This window comes from Heteronotia binoei, chromosome 1 (assembly GCF_032191835.1).
Source record: "Heteronotia binoei isolate CCM8104 ecotype False Entrance Well chromosome 1, APGP_CSIRO_Hbin_v1, whole genome shotgun sequence".
Lineage (NCBI taxonomy): Eukaryota > Metazoa > Chordata > Lepidosauria > Squamata > Gekkonidae > Heteronotia > Heteronotia binoei.
The window spans coordinates 225,874,568-225,894,133 of record NC_083223.1 but is presented as its reverse complement, the minus strand read 5'-3'; the positions used below and the strand labels follow the sequence as shown (position 1 = coordinate 225,894,133).

Below are 19,566 nucleotides of genomic sequence, written 5' to 3'. Positions count from 1 at the left end.
ACAAAGAGAACTTCAGAACCTGCATAGTATTTTTACATTAATCTTATTTAATTGAAGGTCAATAGTTTCTTGTATCATATCAGCATCTGATCCCGATGACCTCAAAGACCTTCAGTCATCAGCCCAACATGCCATCCACAATCAACTGATAAGCCTGGACCCACCATTTAATAATCTTAGCTAACTTCTAAGTTGCAAGACCACTAAGTGTGGTGCAATCTGGTTCACAGTACGAGGAAATCCACTGGGAACCAGTGTGGCAAAGCAATTAATGTAGAAGACTAGGAGTGGGGAGAGCTAGGCTCAAATTCCCATCCAGCCATGAAGTTTGGCAGGGCTAATCACTTTCAGCCTAGCCTAACCTACCTTGAAGTTAAGGCAAAATGGAGGGGGGAACTGCATACCACCCTACTCTCCTCAGGGGAAAAGGAACAATAAAAGTTACAGAAAATAGCACGTATGTACATGGCACGACTTCTCCTCACCCCCCCCCCCCACATTGCTATCACAGGATACTCAAGACTTAGTGCTGGCAATGACATTAGGTTGATTCCTATGCTGCATCTTCCTTGGTTTTTCCAAGATACCCTAACATTCTTCTCTGATATCTCCTGCACTAGAGCAGGAGCTACAGAAGGCACAACAAAGGAGTACCCATTCTATCTGTTACATTTTTTGTCCCATACTACCTCCAAGTAACCCAGGGAAGTTCTCTCCTCTGTGTCTTGGTCAAACATTCAAGCCCACTGCCTCTTAAGTAAAAAAAGGGGGGCATTTTGATATTAATGCCATTTTGACAGGGCATGCCACCAATCCTTATCAGATTGTTTTATTCACTTAACATAAATTGTGCACCTATCTATACAAGGCCGAGATAGTACTGGAAAGATCACCCAACATTCCAGATTGCTTTGCATGTGGGAACATGGCTGCCATGGGCCATCTGAAGGAACAGCAGTGATATTCCTAAATGGGAAGGGAAGGGCAGGTAAATATTGACAATTTCACATTGAAGCACCAGTTGAACAGTGGCCCCATTCCATAACATTTTTAGCTTAGTGGTCAACCCACATCTTAATTAAAGGTCTTAAACAGGCAACCCAACAAAGTAACTTCTACCACCTCACCCTTTAAAAAACCTACCTGGCTCCAGGTAGCTGCTCTCATCATCAGAAACACCAAGATCGATGCTTGAAGACAATATGGTCACAAAGCCTTCCTTAAATTCTTCAAAGTTAACCTGGGAGGATGATAGGCAGTGAAAAGTACCATAACAAGTTTGTTTCAGTGTGGGATGAAACCTCAGCTATCCTTTTCCTTCCTGCAGGAAAAACTAAAATGGGCAGACAGGAAACAGGATGATGCCACATCCCCTGGCAGAATCCCCCTTTCAGTCTGTCACTCCAAAAATACTTAGAAAATTACCGTAAGTAGGAAACATGGAAGAGCCCATTTACACTTCTTGTGAGTGAAAAATGGAAGGCAACAGAGAAAGGAGAATAGCTGGTGTGTATTAGAACTCATCCAATCCAGTTAAAATTATATGTGCTGCCTGGAGATCCAAGTCAGGTTCTCAATATTTTGCTAATATGTAGTGAGATCTCGTAAGGACCAATTTCATTCACTTGATGGGAACTGGTTAGATACTCATTGGCTTTTGGGGATTATGGCAAGTACATATGTACACAGCCTCAGACACCTGGTTTCAAAAAAAGATCTTCTGAGGATAGGTAAGGGAAGCCTCTTTGTCCTCTCCCCCATTAAGAAGGATGTGGAACACAGCAGTAACTTTAGCCTCCAATAACTGAAGCACAATGAAGTCTTCCTTATATCTTTTAGAACCTCAGCATAATTACTGTAAATGCAGAACTGCAATGGTGGAATCAGTTCATTTCTTCTCACTAAATATTAATTAAACTAGCAGTAAAACCCATTGCAGGAAGAAATACAATAGGACCTAGACATAATATTCAGGAGGGGTGTGATGAATGTGTAGTTGGCAGGAAGGAAGACAGACAAACAGAATGAAATGGTGAGACAGAGAAAGAATGGTATGGAAAAGATAGGGAGAAAAGAATGAGATAAAGGCTCTTTCTCCATTCAGCTTTGCTCCAAATCTACTGAGCACATTATTTCCAATGCCTTCTGGCTCCACCTCCAAAATCTCCTGGCTCCATGGCCAAAGTCACTAGATATTTCTTGAATTGGACCTGGCAACCCTAAATGAAAGTGCATTATTTAGTGTGATCACAGCCAGAATGAAATAAAAAGACAGAAAGACAGACCTACAAAGAAAGAATGAGAGAAAGAACAGAAGGGAGGTAGAAAAATGTGAGGGGAAGCAGTGAGAGCAGGGGTAATTTTGTAGAAGGAGAGGTTCCAGAGCTCATTAGCACAAGTTATTTGCATAACTCTTTGCATATGCTACACCCCCCTGACATCACCAGAAGGTGTACTAAATTATACCAGAAGGTGTACTAAATTAAACATCTTAAAGCATCTACTTTAACATGTTTCTTGAATTATAATTGTCATCTTACTCCCACCATACTTTTAAAATTACTTTCTCCTATGTGGCCACGGTAGCATGATGAAGATTTCCATCTGTCTCCTTCATATGTTTTGGTGATTTCCCCATTTTTTGTGTGGGAAAATATTAGAAAGGTTGTCAAACCTTAAGAGTTCAGCAAAATTCTCACAGGGGGTTTGAACAATGGAGCTCAGAAGCAAGTACTGAGAGGTGGGGGTTAAGAAAGAAAGAGTGCAATAAAATTTAGAGGCTCTGGAACTCCACTCCTGTTAGCTTCTGCCCAAAATAAGGCCTTGCGAGAGAAATAAAAAGAAGAAGGAAGATAGACAGAATGAAAGAAAAAGCCAAAGACAGAATGAGAGGAATGAATGAAGTGAGAGTTATGTTAAAGTTCGGGAGAAAGAAATAAAATAAAGGGAAAGGAAGGAGAAGGAAGACGGAGAGACTGAGAAATGACAGGCAGGCAGGCAGTCATTAGAAGCCTGCCTTTCACCCCCTCCCACTTGCAAATGGCAGGGGGGCGCGAAAGGGAGCCTTCAAATGGCTTCCTGCCTCTTAAAGCAAGCAGCCCACTGTAGTCTAATCTGATTAGAAAGAGTTAATACTATTTTAGGCTTCCCAATCCCCAGGTCCCAGAGGGGGATCCCCCAGTTTTACAGGCTTCCCCCCTCTCCTAGCCAGCTGGCCGGCGGGGGAAGCCCTGCCCCCACAGCCATCATGCACCTCCATGAACAATTCCCATAGGGAATGATGGGGAATTGATCTGCGGGTATCGGGGGCTCTGGGGGGGCTGTTTTTTTTTTTAGATAGAGGCACCAAATTTTCAGTATAGCATCTAGTGCCTCTCCCCAAAATACCTCCCAAGTTTCAAAAAGATTGGACCGGGGGATCCAATTCTATGAGCCCCAAAAGAAGGTGCCCCTATCCAGCATTATTTCCTATGGAAGGAAGGCATTTAAAAAGATGTGCAGTCCCTTTAAATGTGATGGCCAGAACGCCCTTGGAGTTCAATTATGCTTGTCACACCCTTGCTCTTGGCTCCACCCCCAATGTCTCCTGGCTCCACCTCCAAAGTCTCCTGGCTCCACCCCCAAAGTCCCCAGATATTTCTTGAATTGGACTTGGCAACCCTATACTATTTGCACGTGGAAAGGTGATACAGAGTCAGTATATAGTCTGATTCTGCTGCGGCTGAACTCCCCCTCCCCTTGTGATGGCTGCGGCTGAACTCCCCCCACCCCTTGAACGGTAGAGGGTGAGTGCAACTTTGATGGGGAGTGTTAGTTGGAGGCAGCAAAACGGTGGCAGTGGGGTTTTTTTTGGGGGGGGGAAGAGATGGACTGAGGAGAGGCAGGAGAAATCATTAAGGCTCCAAGAGAACCTGTCAGCAGAGAACTGTCTCTTTCAAAGGTCAGTGGCCCTCTGATGGGGTTCTGGCCTGACAGGGCTGGCAGTAGGAGGGTCATAGCAAGGCTACCTAATGACAGGAGGAGTGGTGACAGACAGAGCGCAAGGCCACTCCTGTGGTAGACACAACTTCCAATAAAAATTGAGGATCAAGCCACCTGTAAGGTTTTTATTATATCTATGATTGACAGGATCTCTGTGCAATGCCATTTTGTTTTCTCTTCAAATAAAAAGTGGGGAGGGGTCTTACTGTAACAAGTTAGAATATGAAGGAAAGTTGTATTTTAACAAAATTTGTTTGTAGTACATCCCACAAACATTCAAACCTGTCTTCTAATACCCATTCAAACAATTTATAATTCTTGCTTTCAAAACAAGCAGGATAGACTGCGGTAATTCAAAACAGAAGTCATCTGAAGGCAAGCAAGATTTCACAGTTGACAATATCCCACCATTTTAACTTTGCCCAAATAACTGCCTTTAAAAAAAACACCCAGAGATGCTGGGAATATTAGACAGATTAAATTTAAGTTGCTTGCACTGATTTCTGAATTATGCATTAACAACTGACAATTCAAAAGTGTCAACTGATTTGGTTCAAAATATCTGAATGTTTGACAGAGCTAAAGGGAGGATGAGGAGGGGCTGCTGAACTATTTCATGAATGGAAGGGGAGGAAGATGGCGTTACAATGATTTACAGAAATATTTCTCCCAGCATTCATGTGCAGAAGCATTGATGCTACTTACTCTAGTCAAGTGGTTATTTCCTAAGAGTGTTTCCAAGAGCAAGGGTAGCTGTCTCTCCAGATGCAGTTTATGACACAGCTCTGTCAGCTCCTCTTTATCCAAATACCCAGTGCCTGTGGTATCACAGCTGTTATACATATCCTTGAGTTGGGACTCATATTTGTTCTCTTCCTCTTCCATCCCATATTATACAGAACTCAGCCTAAGAGAAGGGGAAAAGACATCATCCAGATAAGGCTGTCACATAATTATGCCTGACTGCATGAGTGCAACCCAAAGCTCACTGCACTGGGGGCCACATTGTCAATTAATTTGTACATGCATAAAAACCTCAATTTTGAAACAAAAACCACACTTGTTTCCAATGGATCAATGGTGACCAATGGTGTGCCCTGCAGCATAGCAAGCATCTCAGAAGTATTCCCTTCTGCATCAGAGATTAAAAGAGGAACTGGGCTTGCCATCTGCAGTTTCATAAAGTATTTGCATTAAAAATAACCTTTATAAAAATCTTCTGCCCTAATGCTCTTTCAAATTTAATCTACTTCAACCCTATTTTCAACACGATCAGCTCCCATACACATCTATTCTCTCTCTGAATGAGATATTTCTAAAAATAACAGCATTCCTTAAAATGTGGTGTTAATGTAAGAGTTCTCCTAAAGTCAAAGACAAATAGCTGCTATAGCATAGTGATAACAAGCATGAACCAGAAAATCATTGGTTCATATCTCACCTCAGTTGTGAATTTTCTCCACTTAAGGCAAGCCTCTCAGCCTTGGCTCTATCTGTAATCAATAATTATTTCAAGAATAAACCCAATTTATTCTTTTCAACACCAATGATTACATCCATTAATTTTTCATGAACAGTGAAATGAGGGAAAAAACCCCCTTCAATGTATGTATTTGAAAGATCCATGCCCTGCCTATCAATCATATAATTCTCAAGATGGCTTACACAATCAACTTTTAAAAATTCATCCTGTAATGAGCCTGTGGAAGAAGCCAGACTGTCTCTGCCCAGGGACTGCAGATATACGGGCATCTGCACTTAAATAGAGTGTTCTTTCTGCCATGAGCAAGCTTCCTGTTCTTTCTCTGGCCAGGTTGGTCTTTCTCAGAAAATGTTGTTCCTCAGAGGAAAGAATCAGATTCCCAGTGCCCATTTCAGATCACAGAAATGGTAGCACAGTCCAATTTTCCTTTTTGTTCCACCACTTGTTTTTCTTTATGAACCTTACATACAACATTTCTACAGTTTAACATTTATTGTGCATGGTTCTAGAAACTACAATGCTCTGAGCCTTTTCAATCATAACTAAGGGCAGTTTCAGACATGACAAAGTTAAGGGTTTTGTTTTATGTACATAAACTAATAGCTAAAGAACCCAATTCTGACTAACAGAACAGAGAAAAGCAGCCATGGGTTCTTTTAAATAGTGTGCACTACCAAAAATGAGCACAAGATAAGTACTTATTTGCACACAAGTTAAAATGCACTCTAAGGGAGAAATCAGCCCTTTAAAAAGCAACAACTGAAGTCAGCCCACCTCTGTTTAGCAAGACTTCCTTGTTAGAATCTTGTGGAGTTGCATCATTATTACTAAAACTCTTTAGTGAGTCAAGTGATCTGGAGCATAAACTGTAAAAGAACATAAATAGTACTTGCTGAATCATACCAAGGTCTATATAATCCAGTAATCTTTGAAATTCAACCACCCTCACATACTAGGTAGCCTGCCAGAAATTAACTGATACCGTACCACTGATGGATTTCAGTTCATCTTCTGCCCACATTTACTAGAAAAAGCACACTGCTGTCAGTTTTAAAATGAATGAGCTGTGAAGAAATGTGAAGCTGTGAATGAGCTGTGAAGAAATTTCATCCAACCAAGATAAACACGGTATGGAACAAATAGGGTTGCCAGGTCCAATTCACAAAATACCTAGAGACTTTGGAGGTGGAGCCAGGAGACCTTCTCATTCCCTAAAATAAATAAAATATAGCAGTGCAGTTCCCCTGGATGCAGTTTTCATTTCCTCATCCTCCAGCAGCTGGCTGCGCTTCCACACAATGAAAGTGAACCCACACACACTCACAAAGCAGCCAAAATAAATGCAATTTGCAAGCACACTCTTTTGTGATCTCACCAGGGCAATTTACTCACAGGAGCTGCTGAATGTAACCATCTGCAGTATTTCCACCAACATCTTCAGATTAACACAGGAAATGAAAGGTTCTAGTGTACTCTTTACTATGCAAACACCTTCCGAAAGGAATGTAAAACAAACTGAGGGACTTGTGCTGGCTTCTCTTTCTTTCTCACAGCTTCACAAACTCCATGTAAACAACCACATGGCTCTGCTGACTCACCCCACCCCCATTCAGCCTTGCACACACACCTTCCAAGTTTCCAAGCTTCTTCTAAGCCTTCCAAGGTGGAAAGGCACATCCTGGCTGTTGGGGTAGGGCTTCCCTCCACTGGCCAGCCAGCTGACAGCAGAGAGGAGCCTACAAAACTGGGGTATCATCCGCCAGGTCCTGGGGACTAGCAAGCCCAGGAACACAACTTAATTTTCTTATTGATGAACTTTCTAGAACAGGGGTGGTCAAACTTGCTTAATGTAAGAGCCACATAGAATAAATGTTTGAGAGCCACAAGACATGAATGTCAGATGTTTGAGAGAAAGGAGGGAGGGAGGCTAATAGATAGGGAGAGAGAGGTGGAAAGAAAGCAACTTTAGTTTAAAATGCATTCTCCAAGCTGCTGGCTGGCTTGACTTGGAGAAGCGATTTAAAGAAAGAAATGCCTTCTCCAAGCTGGCCGAGGGGGCAGTGGGGACTTTGAGAGCCACAGAATATATGTGGAAAAGCCACATGTAGCTCCTAAGCCTCAGTTTGGCCTCCCCTGTTCTAGAATCTATACTTCTTCATCAGTTCTTCCTCTTTCCCCTTGAAATAAAGCTACTTGCAGCACGTGAACCAAGCAAATGTTTTTGACTAGATACAACAGTATAATTTTAAGAAGTCATCTTGAATTTATATTAGTATTTTGAGGATATGAAAGAAAGCCACAGATAAGAGAAGAAGAGTAGGGAGAAGTAAAACTCCATCATTTATATAAACAACCTTGTACTCTTCATCATATTTTCCTTTTCAGGCTCCAAAAGCAAAGGGCCTCTCATCCACCACTCCTAATTCCTCCCACGGTTAAAAAGTTTGCTGATTCTTTTCTATTTGTGTTGTTTTAGGTGCTTGTTTCAATAGCTCTGCATGTTCCTGTTTCACAGTGAGGCACAAATCATTACATAAGAGTGGAATGCAGCTAAAGAGCAAATTTTTCCAAGTTTGGGGATGTTATTTTATCCCCTTCAATTCTCCTTCATTTTACCAAACAAGCTTCTTAGTTCTTCTAAAACTGGATTCAAAGTTATTGCATATCTTGTGGTTTCAGGCTTTGCTATGAACATGACTACCTACTTCTCTCCCCCCCACCCCAGTTCTTCTAAGGAGTCAAGCATGATATGGCTATTACTGTTCAGAATGGTAACTGGAAAAGCTAGTTACAAAATGGAAATCATTTTTCCACAGTCACTGAACTCCCTGAAGCACAGCCAAGACATGTTTTAGTGTGGTATAGCCAAGAATTTCCTTCCCGCAAGTATTCCTGTCTATACAACAGCTGGCACTAATTTGAGAAGATGAGGATTAATTCTGCCTTTAAACTAACCAACAGGGTGCTCGTCTATGCCAAAAATGCATATCAGACAATCCTTAGGGACTCAGTAGCCCAAAGCATGATGAAAACAGCAAACTTAGTATGACCTATGTAAGAAGAACTTAACCAAGTTCTAAGCTGTGAGCAAGGTTTTGACACATTTTAGTTATAAACTTAGCATATTTTGAGAAGACAAACTAAAATCTCCATATACAGCTTTAGCTAATGTTAAGCCCCTCCTGCAGTTAAGCTTTCTCTAAAGTTTAACCTGCATCAGTTGTCCTGTCATTTAAACAATAATATTAACTATTTCTAAAGTGTTTTCATATTGAGTTCATGAAACAGCCTTATACTGGAGTCAGACCACTAAACTTAGCAGCAGCTTCCCAGGATATCAAGCAAATAAATGTCTTTTGCAATTTCAGCTACTGGAGAAACTGTAGCTAGAAATGTCACGGACTGAAGCTGGAACTTTCTGAACACAAAGCATATGTTTTATTTTTATGTCTTACAGAGTTTTTATTGCATCATTTTTATATTTTAAAATCTGCCTTGAGATATGTAATGATTTGTGCTTCACTGTGAAACAGGAACATATGGGGCTATTGAAACAAGCACCCAAAACAACAAAAATAGAAAAGAATCAGTGAACTTTTTCAGCATGGGAGTAATTAGAAGTGGTGGATGAGAGGCCCTTTGCTTTGGGAGGCTGAAAAGGAAAGTATGATGAGAAGTACAAGTTTGTTTATTGCATTTTTTTTGTTATAATCTGCCTTGAGTGTCAGCAAAAAAATTAGTAAAGAAATCTGAGAAAAGAAACCTCTGAGCCATAGCCCTTTTCAAAACTGTACAAACTAATCTGACCAGTGCTTCTAGTTCTACCCCAATATCTGTTGAAGACCTTTGAGTCAAAAGAATAGCAAGATAAGTAAGTAGGTCTGTTCTGATTTGATACAGGCAGGCAAATACGGCACTATTGGAAAGCTGAGGGAAAGAGAATAAATTTATAAACTTGCATCCAAAAAAGAAGTGTCACAAATACTTCTGTCTCCTGATTTATGGAAGTCATCAGAGCTTATGACAGTGTTACAACTTATGACCAACCGCCATCTTACTCTCAGATCCTCTTGCATATCAAGCAACCAGAGTTTTTTTTTTGTAGAAGCCCAGCAGGAACTCATTTGCATATTAAGCCACAACCCCTGACATCACCATTGTTTCACACAGGAGTTTTTTTGTAGGAGACGACCAGCAGGAACTAATTTGCATATTATGCCACACCCCTTGGCACCAAGGCAGTCGGAACTGCGTTCCTGTGCATACCTGCTCAAAAAAAGCCCTGCAAGCAACCAACATGCCTCATACTGGGCTGCCATGGTAAACAGACCTTCAAGCAGAAGCCAATAAATAGACATACAGACATAAGCAACTTTCAGTACCTATAACTGCAATCTAATAAAACTGAATGACAGTGCATGGGAAAATAGGGTCCCTTCTCTAACATTTGGGATAATTGAAAGCTACCTGATTGCTATGCAAGAATTCTCCTATGCTGAGGTCTTGTATCTGCAACATGATCCCAAGAGGCAGAGAATGGGAGAAAACAGCCACTGTGGAAGGTGGACTCATTGAAGCCCCTTCTCAAACCTGGTCTCCTCAGCCTCCACCCCCAAAGTCTCCAAGTGTTTCCCAACCCAGAGCTGGCAATGGAAGCTGTAAAAGGTAAGAAGGACTCCTTTAAGCGGTGGAAAACCAGTCCAAGTGAGATTAGTAAAAGGGAACACAGGCTGTGGCAAATCAAATGCAAGACTGTGATCAGGCAGGCAAAAAGGGACTATGAGGAGCATATTGCAAAAAACATAAAGACCAACAATAAAACTTTCTTCAAATATATTAGAAGTAGGAAACCAGCCAGGGAGGCAGTGGGGCCCTTGGATGACCATGGGGTAAAAGGATTACTGAAGGAGGATAGGGAAATGGCTGAAAAGCTAAATGAATTTTTTGCCTCCGTCTTCACTGTAGAAGACGAGAACTTTTTGCCCGCCCCAGAACCACTAATTTTGGAAGGGGTGTTGAAAGACCTGAGTCAGATTGAGGTGACAAATGAGGAGGTCCTACAACTGATAGACAAATTAAAAACTAATAAGTCACCGGGTCCGGATGGCATACATCCGAGAGTTCTGAAGGAACTCAAAGTTGAACTTGTGGATCTTCTAACAAAAATCTGTAATCTTTCATTGAAATCTGCCTCCATTCCTGAGGACTGGAAGGTAGCAAATGTCACCCCCATCTTTAAAAAAGGTTCCAGAGGAGATCCGGGAAACTACAGGCCAGTCAGTCTGACTTCAATACCGGGAAAGTTGGTAGAAACCATTATCAAGGACAGAATGAGTAGGCACATTGATGAACACGGGTTATTGAGGAAGACTCAGCATGGGTTCTGCAAGGGAAGATCTTGCCTCACTAACCTGTTGCATTTCTTTGAGGGGGTGAACAAACATGTGGACAAAGGAGACCCGATAGATGTTGTTTACCTTGACTTCCAGAAAGCTTTTGATAAAGTTCCTCATCAAAGGCTCCTTAGAAAGCTTGAGAATCATGGAGTAAAAGGACAGGTCCTCTTGTGGATCAAAAACTGGCTGAGTAATAGGAAGCAGAGAGTGAGTATAAATGGGCAGTCTTCGCAGTGGAGGACGGTAAGCAGTGGGGTGCCGCAGGGCTCGGTACTGGGTCCCATGCTTTTTAACTTGTTCATAAATGATTTAGAGTTCGGAGTGAGCAGTGAAGTGGCCAAGTTTGCGGATGACACTAAATTGTTCAGGGTGGTGAGAACCAGAGAGGATTGTGAGGAACTCCAAAGGGATCTGTTGAGGCTGGGTGAGTGGGCGTCAACGTGGCAGATGCGGTTCAATGTGGCCAAGTGCAAAGTAATGCACATTGGGGCTAAGAATCCCAGCTACAAATACAAGTTGATGGGGTGTGAACTGGCAGAGACTGATCAAGAGAGAGATCTTGGGGTCATGATAGATAACTCACTGAAAGTGTCAAGACAGTGTGCGTTTGCAATAAAAAAGGCCAATGCCATGCTGGGAATTATTAGGAAGGGAATTGAAAACAAATCAGCCAGTATCATAATGCCCCTGTATAAATCGATGGTGCGGTCTCATTTGGAGTACTGTGTGCAGTTCTGGTCGCCGCACCTCAAAAAGGATATTATAGCTTTAGAGAAGGTGCAGAGAAGGGCAACTAGAATGATTAAAGGGCTGGAGCACTTTCCCTATGAAGAAAGGTTGAAACGCTTGGGACTCTTTAGCTTGGAGAAACGTCGACTGCGGGGTGACATGATAGAGGTTTACAAGATAATGCATGGAATGGAGAAAGTAGAGAAAGAAGTACTTTTCTCCCTTTCTCACAATACAAGAACTCGTGGGCATTCGATGAAATTGCTGAGCAGACAGGTTAAGACGGATAAAAGGAAGTACTTCTTCACCCAAAGGGTGATTAACATGTGGAATTCACTGCCACAGGAGGTGGTGGCGGCCACAAGTATAGCCACCTTCAAGAGGGGTTTAGATAAAAATATGGAGCACAGGTCCATCAGTGGCTATTAGCCACAGTGTATGGAGCACAGGTCCACCAGTGGCTATTAGCCACAGTGTATGTGTGTATATAACATTTTTTGCCACTGTGTGACACAGAGTGTTGGACTTGATGGGCCGTTGGCCTGATCCAACATGGCTTCTCTTATGTTCTTATGTTCAATCCCAATGGCTGATGACCACATACTATATCCCCTCTCCTGCTCTAAAATAATTTTGGCATAAGCTTTCACCTCCCCAGATAACTAAAAGGAAATAGAACAACAACTCACATATCTATTATTTTCACTGATAAAATATTTTCTGAAAGACGAGTCCTAGCTAAAAGGAATACCAACTTTCCTACTATTTTTTTCTGCAAGATCTGGCCAGACATTGTTTGCTGCTCAATAAGACACACTAAAGGACTTTTTTTTTTGCAAATAGATTTACTTTTAAGTAGATATGCCAGTCTGCCAGTTGAAGTAGCAAATTAGACATGTAACGTGGCTACATTATTTTGACTTGTTTCTTACTCCTTCATCATGCCCTTTGCTTGTGGGTTGTACATGTTCTTTGAGAAATAGACAGAGCCAAATAAGACGCACACAAAACAAAAGCAAATTGCATGCACTTAGTTTACTGCCCTGACCTGGATATCCTGGATTAGCCTGATCTCATCAGATCTCAAAAGCTAAGCAGGGCTGGCTTTGGTCAGTATTTGGATGGGAGACTACCAACGAATACCAGAGTCACATGGCAAAGGCAGGCAATGGCAAACCACCTCTGAATGTCTCTTGCCTTGAAAACCTGACCAGGTGTCACCGTAAGTCAGCTGTGACTTGAGCCCCGCCCCCCCCCCCCCAAAAAAAAGAGTCTAGTAAACCCTTGCTTTGGAATAGACAGAAGGAAAAGGAAGGTATGCTACTAGTAGCATCCATACCATCAAGCATCTTTGGAAACACTTGAGTTCATCTTCTGTTTAAGACACAGGACCAGGGTGGATAGATCACTGGCCTGACTAAGTACAATTGTCCTTGGCTTCAACATTTCTATAACACAAAAATTCATTTATTTCTGACAGTAGTTCATGCAATATTATCCAGACAACAAAGCATCCAGAGCTTTCTTCCCATCTTAAAGACAAAGAATGTTTTGGGGTGCCTTATAAAAGTTATCAAAGAGACATATATCCTGCATTTAGCACTACAGCACTATTTATATGCAAAATTTTGCAGCAGCTGCTGCTGTACTATCCTCCAGCAGCCAAGCATGCAGCCACCTGCTCTTGTGAATCTTTCACTCTTGCTACAAGTCAGTTGGGTTGGGAGGGGACAACGTATTAGTATTATGAGCAGGACAAAGAGTTAACCAAGAAAACAGCATGAAATTAGATATTTACATACAAAGAAACCCTAGTAGTTTTTTAGAAACTAAATATACAATGTAAAAAACAATAAGTGCATGGGATGGTAGAAACAATATTTATTAAAATGCAAGACTAAGTTTTCCCATCCTAAAAAGAAGGGGTCATTTGCATACAAGTTACAATAATGTTTAATAATTCTTTGAGTGTATAATATCTTTAAGGGGGAAGTTTCACCATTGAGGTTCTTTAAGGCTGTTTTAAAACATATACACACGCACACATCCTCCCCCCGCCCTTTATTTAGCATGCCACCCGGGCACCCTGGAGACTGCACCTCCCACAAAAAGAAGCAACAGAGCCATGAAGACCCAGCACTGTTCTTTCTTTGATGGCACCTCCTGTATTCTCAGATGTGCATCAGTCCAGTATTTCTTGGAAAACTGATGTTCCACCTCTCCAAGTACATTGGTTCAATGTGATTTTCACATGCTTAAGCCAGCAAGATCAAGACACCCAACGACAGTAGGATGGCATATTAGGTTATGTACACTCTTTCAGAAAATAAAACTTGAAGGCCATTTCCTACAGTACAGCTTGAATCCCAATGCAGGTACATGTTGAAGGGAACCACGATCAGTTGGGACTCCGTGGAGTATGTACCCATATCAAATATTTTGGGAAGTATTAAAAACTGTTTATTTAGCAAGATGATACAGTGAACGCAACATATGGTGAAGCAACCCCAAGACATATGCCACTCCATAATAAGGAAACCAACAAAGTACACTCTAATTGGTACAAGATGAATTGGGAGATGGGGAAAAGGAAGCAGAGAGGCTTTCTCAGTTGTATGGCCTTTAGTAGAGACTAAGAGGATCTTCTCTTCTTAGGCTTCATCCCTTGGTGACCAAATCAGTCTTTCCTGTTGTTTTCCACCAGTCTTTCTTGTAAGCTCTTTGGTTATGCCCCAGTTCATTGGGCTTTGCCTGCTCCCAGTCCTATCTGTCTTTTTAAGCTACAGTTTGCCCTCTTTGAATTCTACTTTTTAAACACATGGGGTGCGGTCACACTTACATTAAATCCATCAGCAACCCATCTTTAAAGCGCCGTTATTTCGTATGTCAGATAATCCGCCGCATCCTGTTTCCCGATCAGACAGATGCTGTTCCTATGGCATGCCGTGTTGATCCCGTCCCCTGCTCGATCACACAGTGCCCGCCGGAACTTCTTTCAGATGGCGGCAATCTGCATTAGCGCAGGCGCAGTGCTGGGTGCTAACAGGAGGGTTTGCGTGCTGCAGAGGGTGTGTTTCTGCTGAGCGCATGCGCGTTTGCAGTAGAGGGGTTTCCGGCTATTTAAACCTTTTTTTTTTGTTTCCCCCGCTGCTCTATCGATATATCGATATATCGTTGTGTCGAAATGGAATCTGATAGCCTTGTCACATTAGCGTGGTTTCGCTTTGGTGCTTGAGGTGTTTGTGTGTGTGATTTGAGGGGGGGGGAGAGAAGAGGCTTTGTTTGTCTTTACCCCCCCCCCCCGCTCCATCCCGATCCGGTCCATAGGATGTCAACTTGAGGGGTTTTTTTGCCGTCGGGGATTCCGCTTGTCTGGGGGTTTTTTTTAGGTGGCGCATTGGGGATGGCGAATCCTCGAGAAAGCGGGGAGGGAGAGAGTTCTGCGTGCGCCCCGTCCTTTCTCGTGGCGGCGGGGGGGGGGTTAGCTGCTGTTAGCTGCTGCGCTGCTGCGATGGATCCGTTCCTCTCCTTCCCATCCGAGCTCCTTAAAGCCCAATTCTGTCGCCTTACAAATGCAGCAGCGGAGACTAGAGATGTGTTTCTCCGTTTGCACTACTTTTCGGAAAAGATCGCCTCACATACTGGAAATCTCGATGCTCACATATCGAGATTTCAATATATCGCTATTACGCAATAAACTAAAATATTAAAAAAAAAAGGCAGGGCACGCACGTTTCGGAAGGCCCCCCCCCTTATTAAGTTTAGGAATACAGCCGCTAATAAGCAATTTTTTCGAGTTCCTTCCCTCGATGGCGCAGTGATATGCATTTTGTTTGTGGTGGGAAGCTGGAAGCGGGAAGCGCTGCTGCGACTCAGCAACGATTGCCCGTTCAGATGCTCCAGAGCGCTCAGGAAGCGCTCAGGAAGCGCTCAGGAAGCGTCTTGTTCCGGATTAAATGCAGTAGCAAATTAATCCGCGAGCAAGGCGCATCAGCGTGGAACGGGCACGGGCTAAGCACGCTTCACAGATGTGGATGTGTGAACGTCAGGGTAAAATCCGACATGCTTGCGGGCTCAACTCATGCCCGTAGCGGGGTTTTTTGGACGTCTGACCGCACCCATGCTTGTCATCTTTCCTTTCTACATGGCCAGAGCACAGCAACCTGCTATCAAGTGTTCTCAGTCTCTCAACTGTCATTTATAATTATTTAAGCAATTTACCGCCCACTGTCACTATGTAATTTTCAAAGTGGCTTGAGTTGATTTTTTAAACAACCCAAGTATTAAAACAGATCAAAGCCACCACAACCAAGCACATGATGAGATCCAGCAGCTTTAATGTCTCCTTGTACCAGGGCTTTTCTTGAGCAGGAATGCACAGGAACACAGTTCCAGCTGGCTTGGTGTCAGGAGGTGTGGTCTAATATGCAAATAAGTTCCTGTTGGGCTTTTCCTACCCAAATAGCCCTGCTTTGTACCATTTGATCTGTATAACACTACATACAGATTTAAATTTTAAATAACCGCCAGTCAGCTATTCACTACTTTAAAGATGCAGGTTGGACCCAAAATTCTATGAGCAGAACAACTTTTGCAGGACAGAACTTTCTCTCTTCTTCCCAGTGCATCCCACTTAAGATCACCTGTGTTGGAACAGCCCTGCTAATCCATGAGTGCTGCTCGGCTTGGCTCTCCAAGATGCCTAGTGCACAGAAACAGTTCTGAGTCACCTCTTCTTTGGTACACTGCCACCAACTAGTAGTTTGGGGAATTACCTGCCAGCAGGGCTTCTTTTTTTTTTTTTTTAGAAAAAGCCCAGCAGGAACATATTTGAATATCAGGCCACACCCCCTGCTGTTAAACCAGCCGGAATTGCGTTCCTGTGAGTTCCTGCTCAAAAAAAATCCCTGGGTATAACCCATCTGCCCATTTTGGAATGTTCTCTGTCAGTGCTTTTTTTTTTTTTTTTTTACAGAAAAAGCCCAACTGGAATTCATTTGCATATTAGGCCACACTCCCTGACACCAAGCCAGCCAGAACTGCATCCCTGTGCTTCCTGCTCAAAAAAAGCCCTGCCTGCCAGGAGAGCCAGTTTCCCTCCCCACATTGTTGTTTTATAGCTCTGTCTTGTGCCTATGTCTACCATTACCCAGTGACCGGTAACCCCGAGGACAGCTTACTATAGTCTACAAATTTTAGGGGCAATGGGGATTTTAGACAAGCCCCTTCTCACTCACTTGCATTTTAAAGCGAACATTCCTCACAACTAGAATATTTTTTTAAAAACCTCCAGTGGGGGAAAAGTAGGTATCAACATAACAAAAACCATTTCAGTTATACTACATGCAAATAGCATAATAATAATAATAATAATAATAATAATAATAATAATAATAATAATAAATTTATTCTTATATCCCGCCCTCCCCCGCCAAAGGCTGACTACTCAGGCAGTACGTGGGAACGAATGATACTGCCCAACATAACCCTGAACGTATTAGAAAAGACTATGTGGCTCTGGGTCAGAAGGTGAAGGAGCTGGGTGTACAAGGTTGTGTTCTCATCAGTGCTTCCTGTTGAAGGCCGTGGCTTAGGACGAGAAAGAAGAATACTTCAAATAAACGACTGGCTATGTCGATGGTGTCGTCAGGAAAGATTCGGGTTTTTGGACCATGGCTTACGCTCTCGAGATGGTGGTCTTCTATCGGGAGATGGTTTGCACCTTACGGCAGTAGGGAAAAGGGTGTTTGGTAACAGCCTTGCTAACCTAATAAGGAGGGCTTTAAACTAAATTGTATGGGGGAGCGAGACAATAATTCAAAGCCTCGTATGATGCCAGAAACTGGGGATAAGAATGTTAAAGATCTGTAGAGAGTGGCGCATATGCTAGGTAATGTTAACTTGCAGGCTTGTATGAAAACCAAACCCTCGGGATGCATAAAACGTGGATTCCAATGTCTCTACACTAATGCACAGAGTATGGGAAACAAACGGGAGGAACTGAAAGTCCTAATAAAGGAAGGAGACTATGACATAATAGGCCTTACTGAAACATGGTGGGATAACACTCACAACTGGAATATTAGGATTCAGGGGTACAACTTATTTAAAAGAGACAGGCAGATGAGAAAGGGCGGAGGCATAGCAGTATATGTGAAGGAGGTATATACTTGTGAGGAAATATGTGAATCGGAGCATGGCAGCTCAATTGAGAGTCTCTGGGTAAAAATAAAAGGAGTAAGAAACAACAGTGATATTATTGTGGGGGTCTGCTATAGACCACCAAGTCAGGCAGATAACTTGGATGAGATACTTCTACAGCAGACTGCAAAGTTCTCCAAGAGGAGGGATACAGTGATCATGGGAGACATCTGTTGGAAGTCCAACTCTGCTAAAAATGAAAAGTCAAATAGATTCCTGACTTCTTTTCCCAGAAAGTGAAGAAGGAAACAAGGGGATCTGCTATCTTGGATCTGATTCTCACCAACAAGGAAGAATTGATTGAAGAAGTAGAAATAGTGGGCAGCCTGGGCAGTAGTGACCATGTGATTTTGGAATTTACAGTCTTAGGGAAGGGAAAAGCTATACATAGTCAGACTTATAGGTTGGACTTCAGAAAGGCAAACTTTGATAAACTTAGAACTATGCTGGGTAAAATCCCATGGTCAGAAATACTTAGGAGGAAGAGGGTTCAGGAGGGGTGGGAGTTTCTTAAAAGCGAAATACTGAAAGCGCAATCACAGACGATTCCTATGAGAAGAAAAAATGGAAAAAGCCTAAAGAAGTCAAAGTGGCTCCATAAACAGCTCTCTAAAGACTTGAGTAATAAAAAAGATTCCTTTTGGAATTGGAAGGAGGGCCTTATAACCAAGGATGAATATAAACAAATCACCAGTGCTTGTAGAGAAAAAGTTAGGAAAGCTAAAGCTCAGTATGAGCTTAGGCTGGCCAAAGATGCTAAAAACAACAAAAAAGGGTTATTTTCTTATGTAAGAAAAAGAGCAAGGACACTGTAGGCCCATTGCGAGGGCAAGAAAATGAAATTGTAACAGGTAATGAAGAGAGGGCGGAACTGCCCAGTTCCTACTTTTCCTCAGTCTTCTCATCTGAGGGGAACGGTGCTCAAAATGGCAAAAACAGAACATAAAAGGAAGGTATGAAGTTCCAACCTAGGATCAGCGTAGGGGTAGTACATAAACACCTAGTTTCTTTAAATGAAACTAAGACCTCAGGGCCAGATGAATTGCATCCAAGGATTCTAAAAGAGTTTGCGGATATAATTTCTGAGCCTCTGGCTATTATTTTTGAAAATTCTTGGAGAACAGGAGAGGTGCCAGAAGACTGGAGGCAGGCAAATGTTGTACCCATCTTCAAGAAGGGGGAAAAAGACAATCCGGGTAACTACCGACCCGTCAGCTTGACATCTATACCTGGAAAAGTTTTAGAACAAAACATTAAACAGTCGGTCCTGGAACATTTAGAAAGAATGGATGTGATTACTAAGAGCCAGCATGGTTTTCTCAAGAACAAGTCATGTCAGAGTAACCTGATCTCTTTTTTTGAGAAAATCACTACCTTGCTGGATCAGGGGAATGCTGTAGACATCGTTTATCTTGATTTCAGTAAGGCTTTTAATAAGGTTTGGATTCTGTTACCGTTAGGTGGATCTGTAACTGGTTTACAGATCGCACCCAAAGAGTGTTTGTGAATGGTTCCTCATTCAGTGACAAGTGGAGTGCCTCAGGGATCTGTCCAGGGACCTGTTTTGTTCAACATCTTTATCAATGATTTGGATGAAGGAATAGAGGGAATGCTTATTAAGTTTGCAGAAGACGACAGAAACAGGATACAGGATGACCTTGACAAGTTGGAAAACTGGGCTAAAACCAATAAAATGAAGTTTAACAGGGATAAATGTAAAGCTGTGCATTTAGGTATGAAAAATCCAATGCATGGTTATAGAATGGGAGACTTGTC

The 19,566-nt window shown here is 42.3% G+C and overlaps 1 protein-coding gene across 3 annotated transcripts in view; it reads right to left on the bottom strand.

Moving 5' to 3' along the window:
- NINL (ninein like) overlaps positions 1 to 19,566 on the bottom strand; it is an 84,834-nt gene that overhangs the window by 50,156 nt on the left and 15,112 nt on the right. For 2 of the 3 annotated variants that reach the window (XM_060248722.1, XM_060248740.1), the window contains exons 2-3: positions 4,687 to 4,888; positions 1,144 to 1,240 (exon numbers count right to left, since the gene is read on the bottom strand). In XM_060248722.1, coding sequence (XP_060104705.1) covers positions 1,144 to 1,240; positions 4,687 to 4,866 — 277 coding nt within the window. In that variant the 5' untranslated portion in view covers positions 4,867 to 4,888. Of the gene's footprint in view, positions 1 to 1,143; positions 1,241 to 4,686; positions 4,889 to 5,422; positions 5,475 to 19,566 lie in introns of all 3 variants that reach the window. The other variant, XM_060248730.1, reaches the window with a different exon arrangement.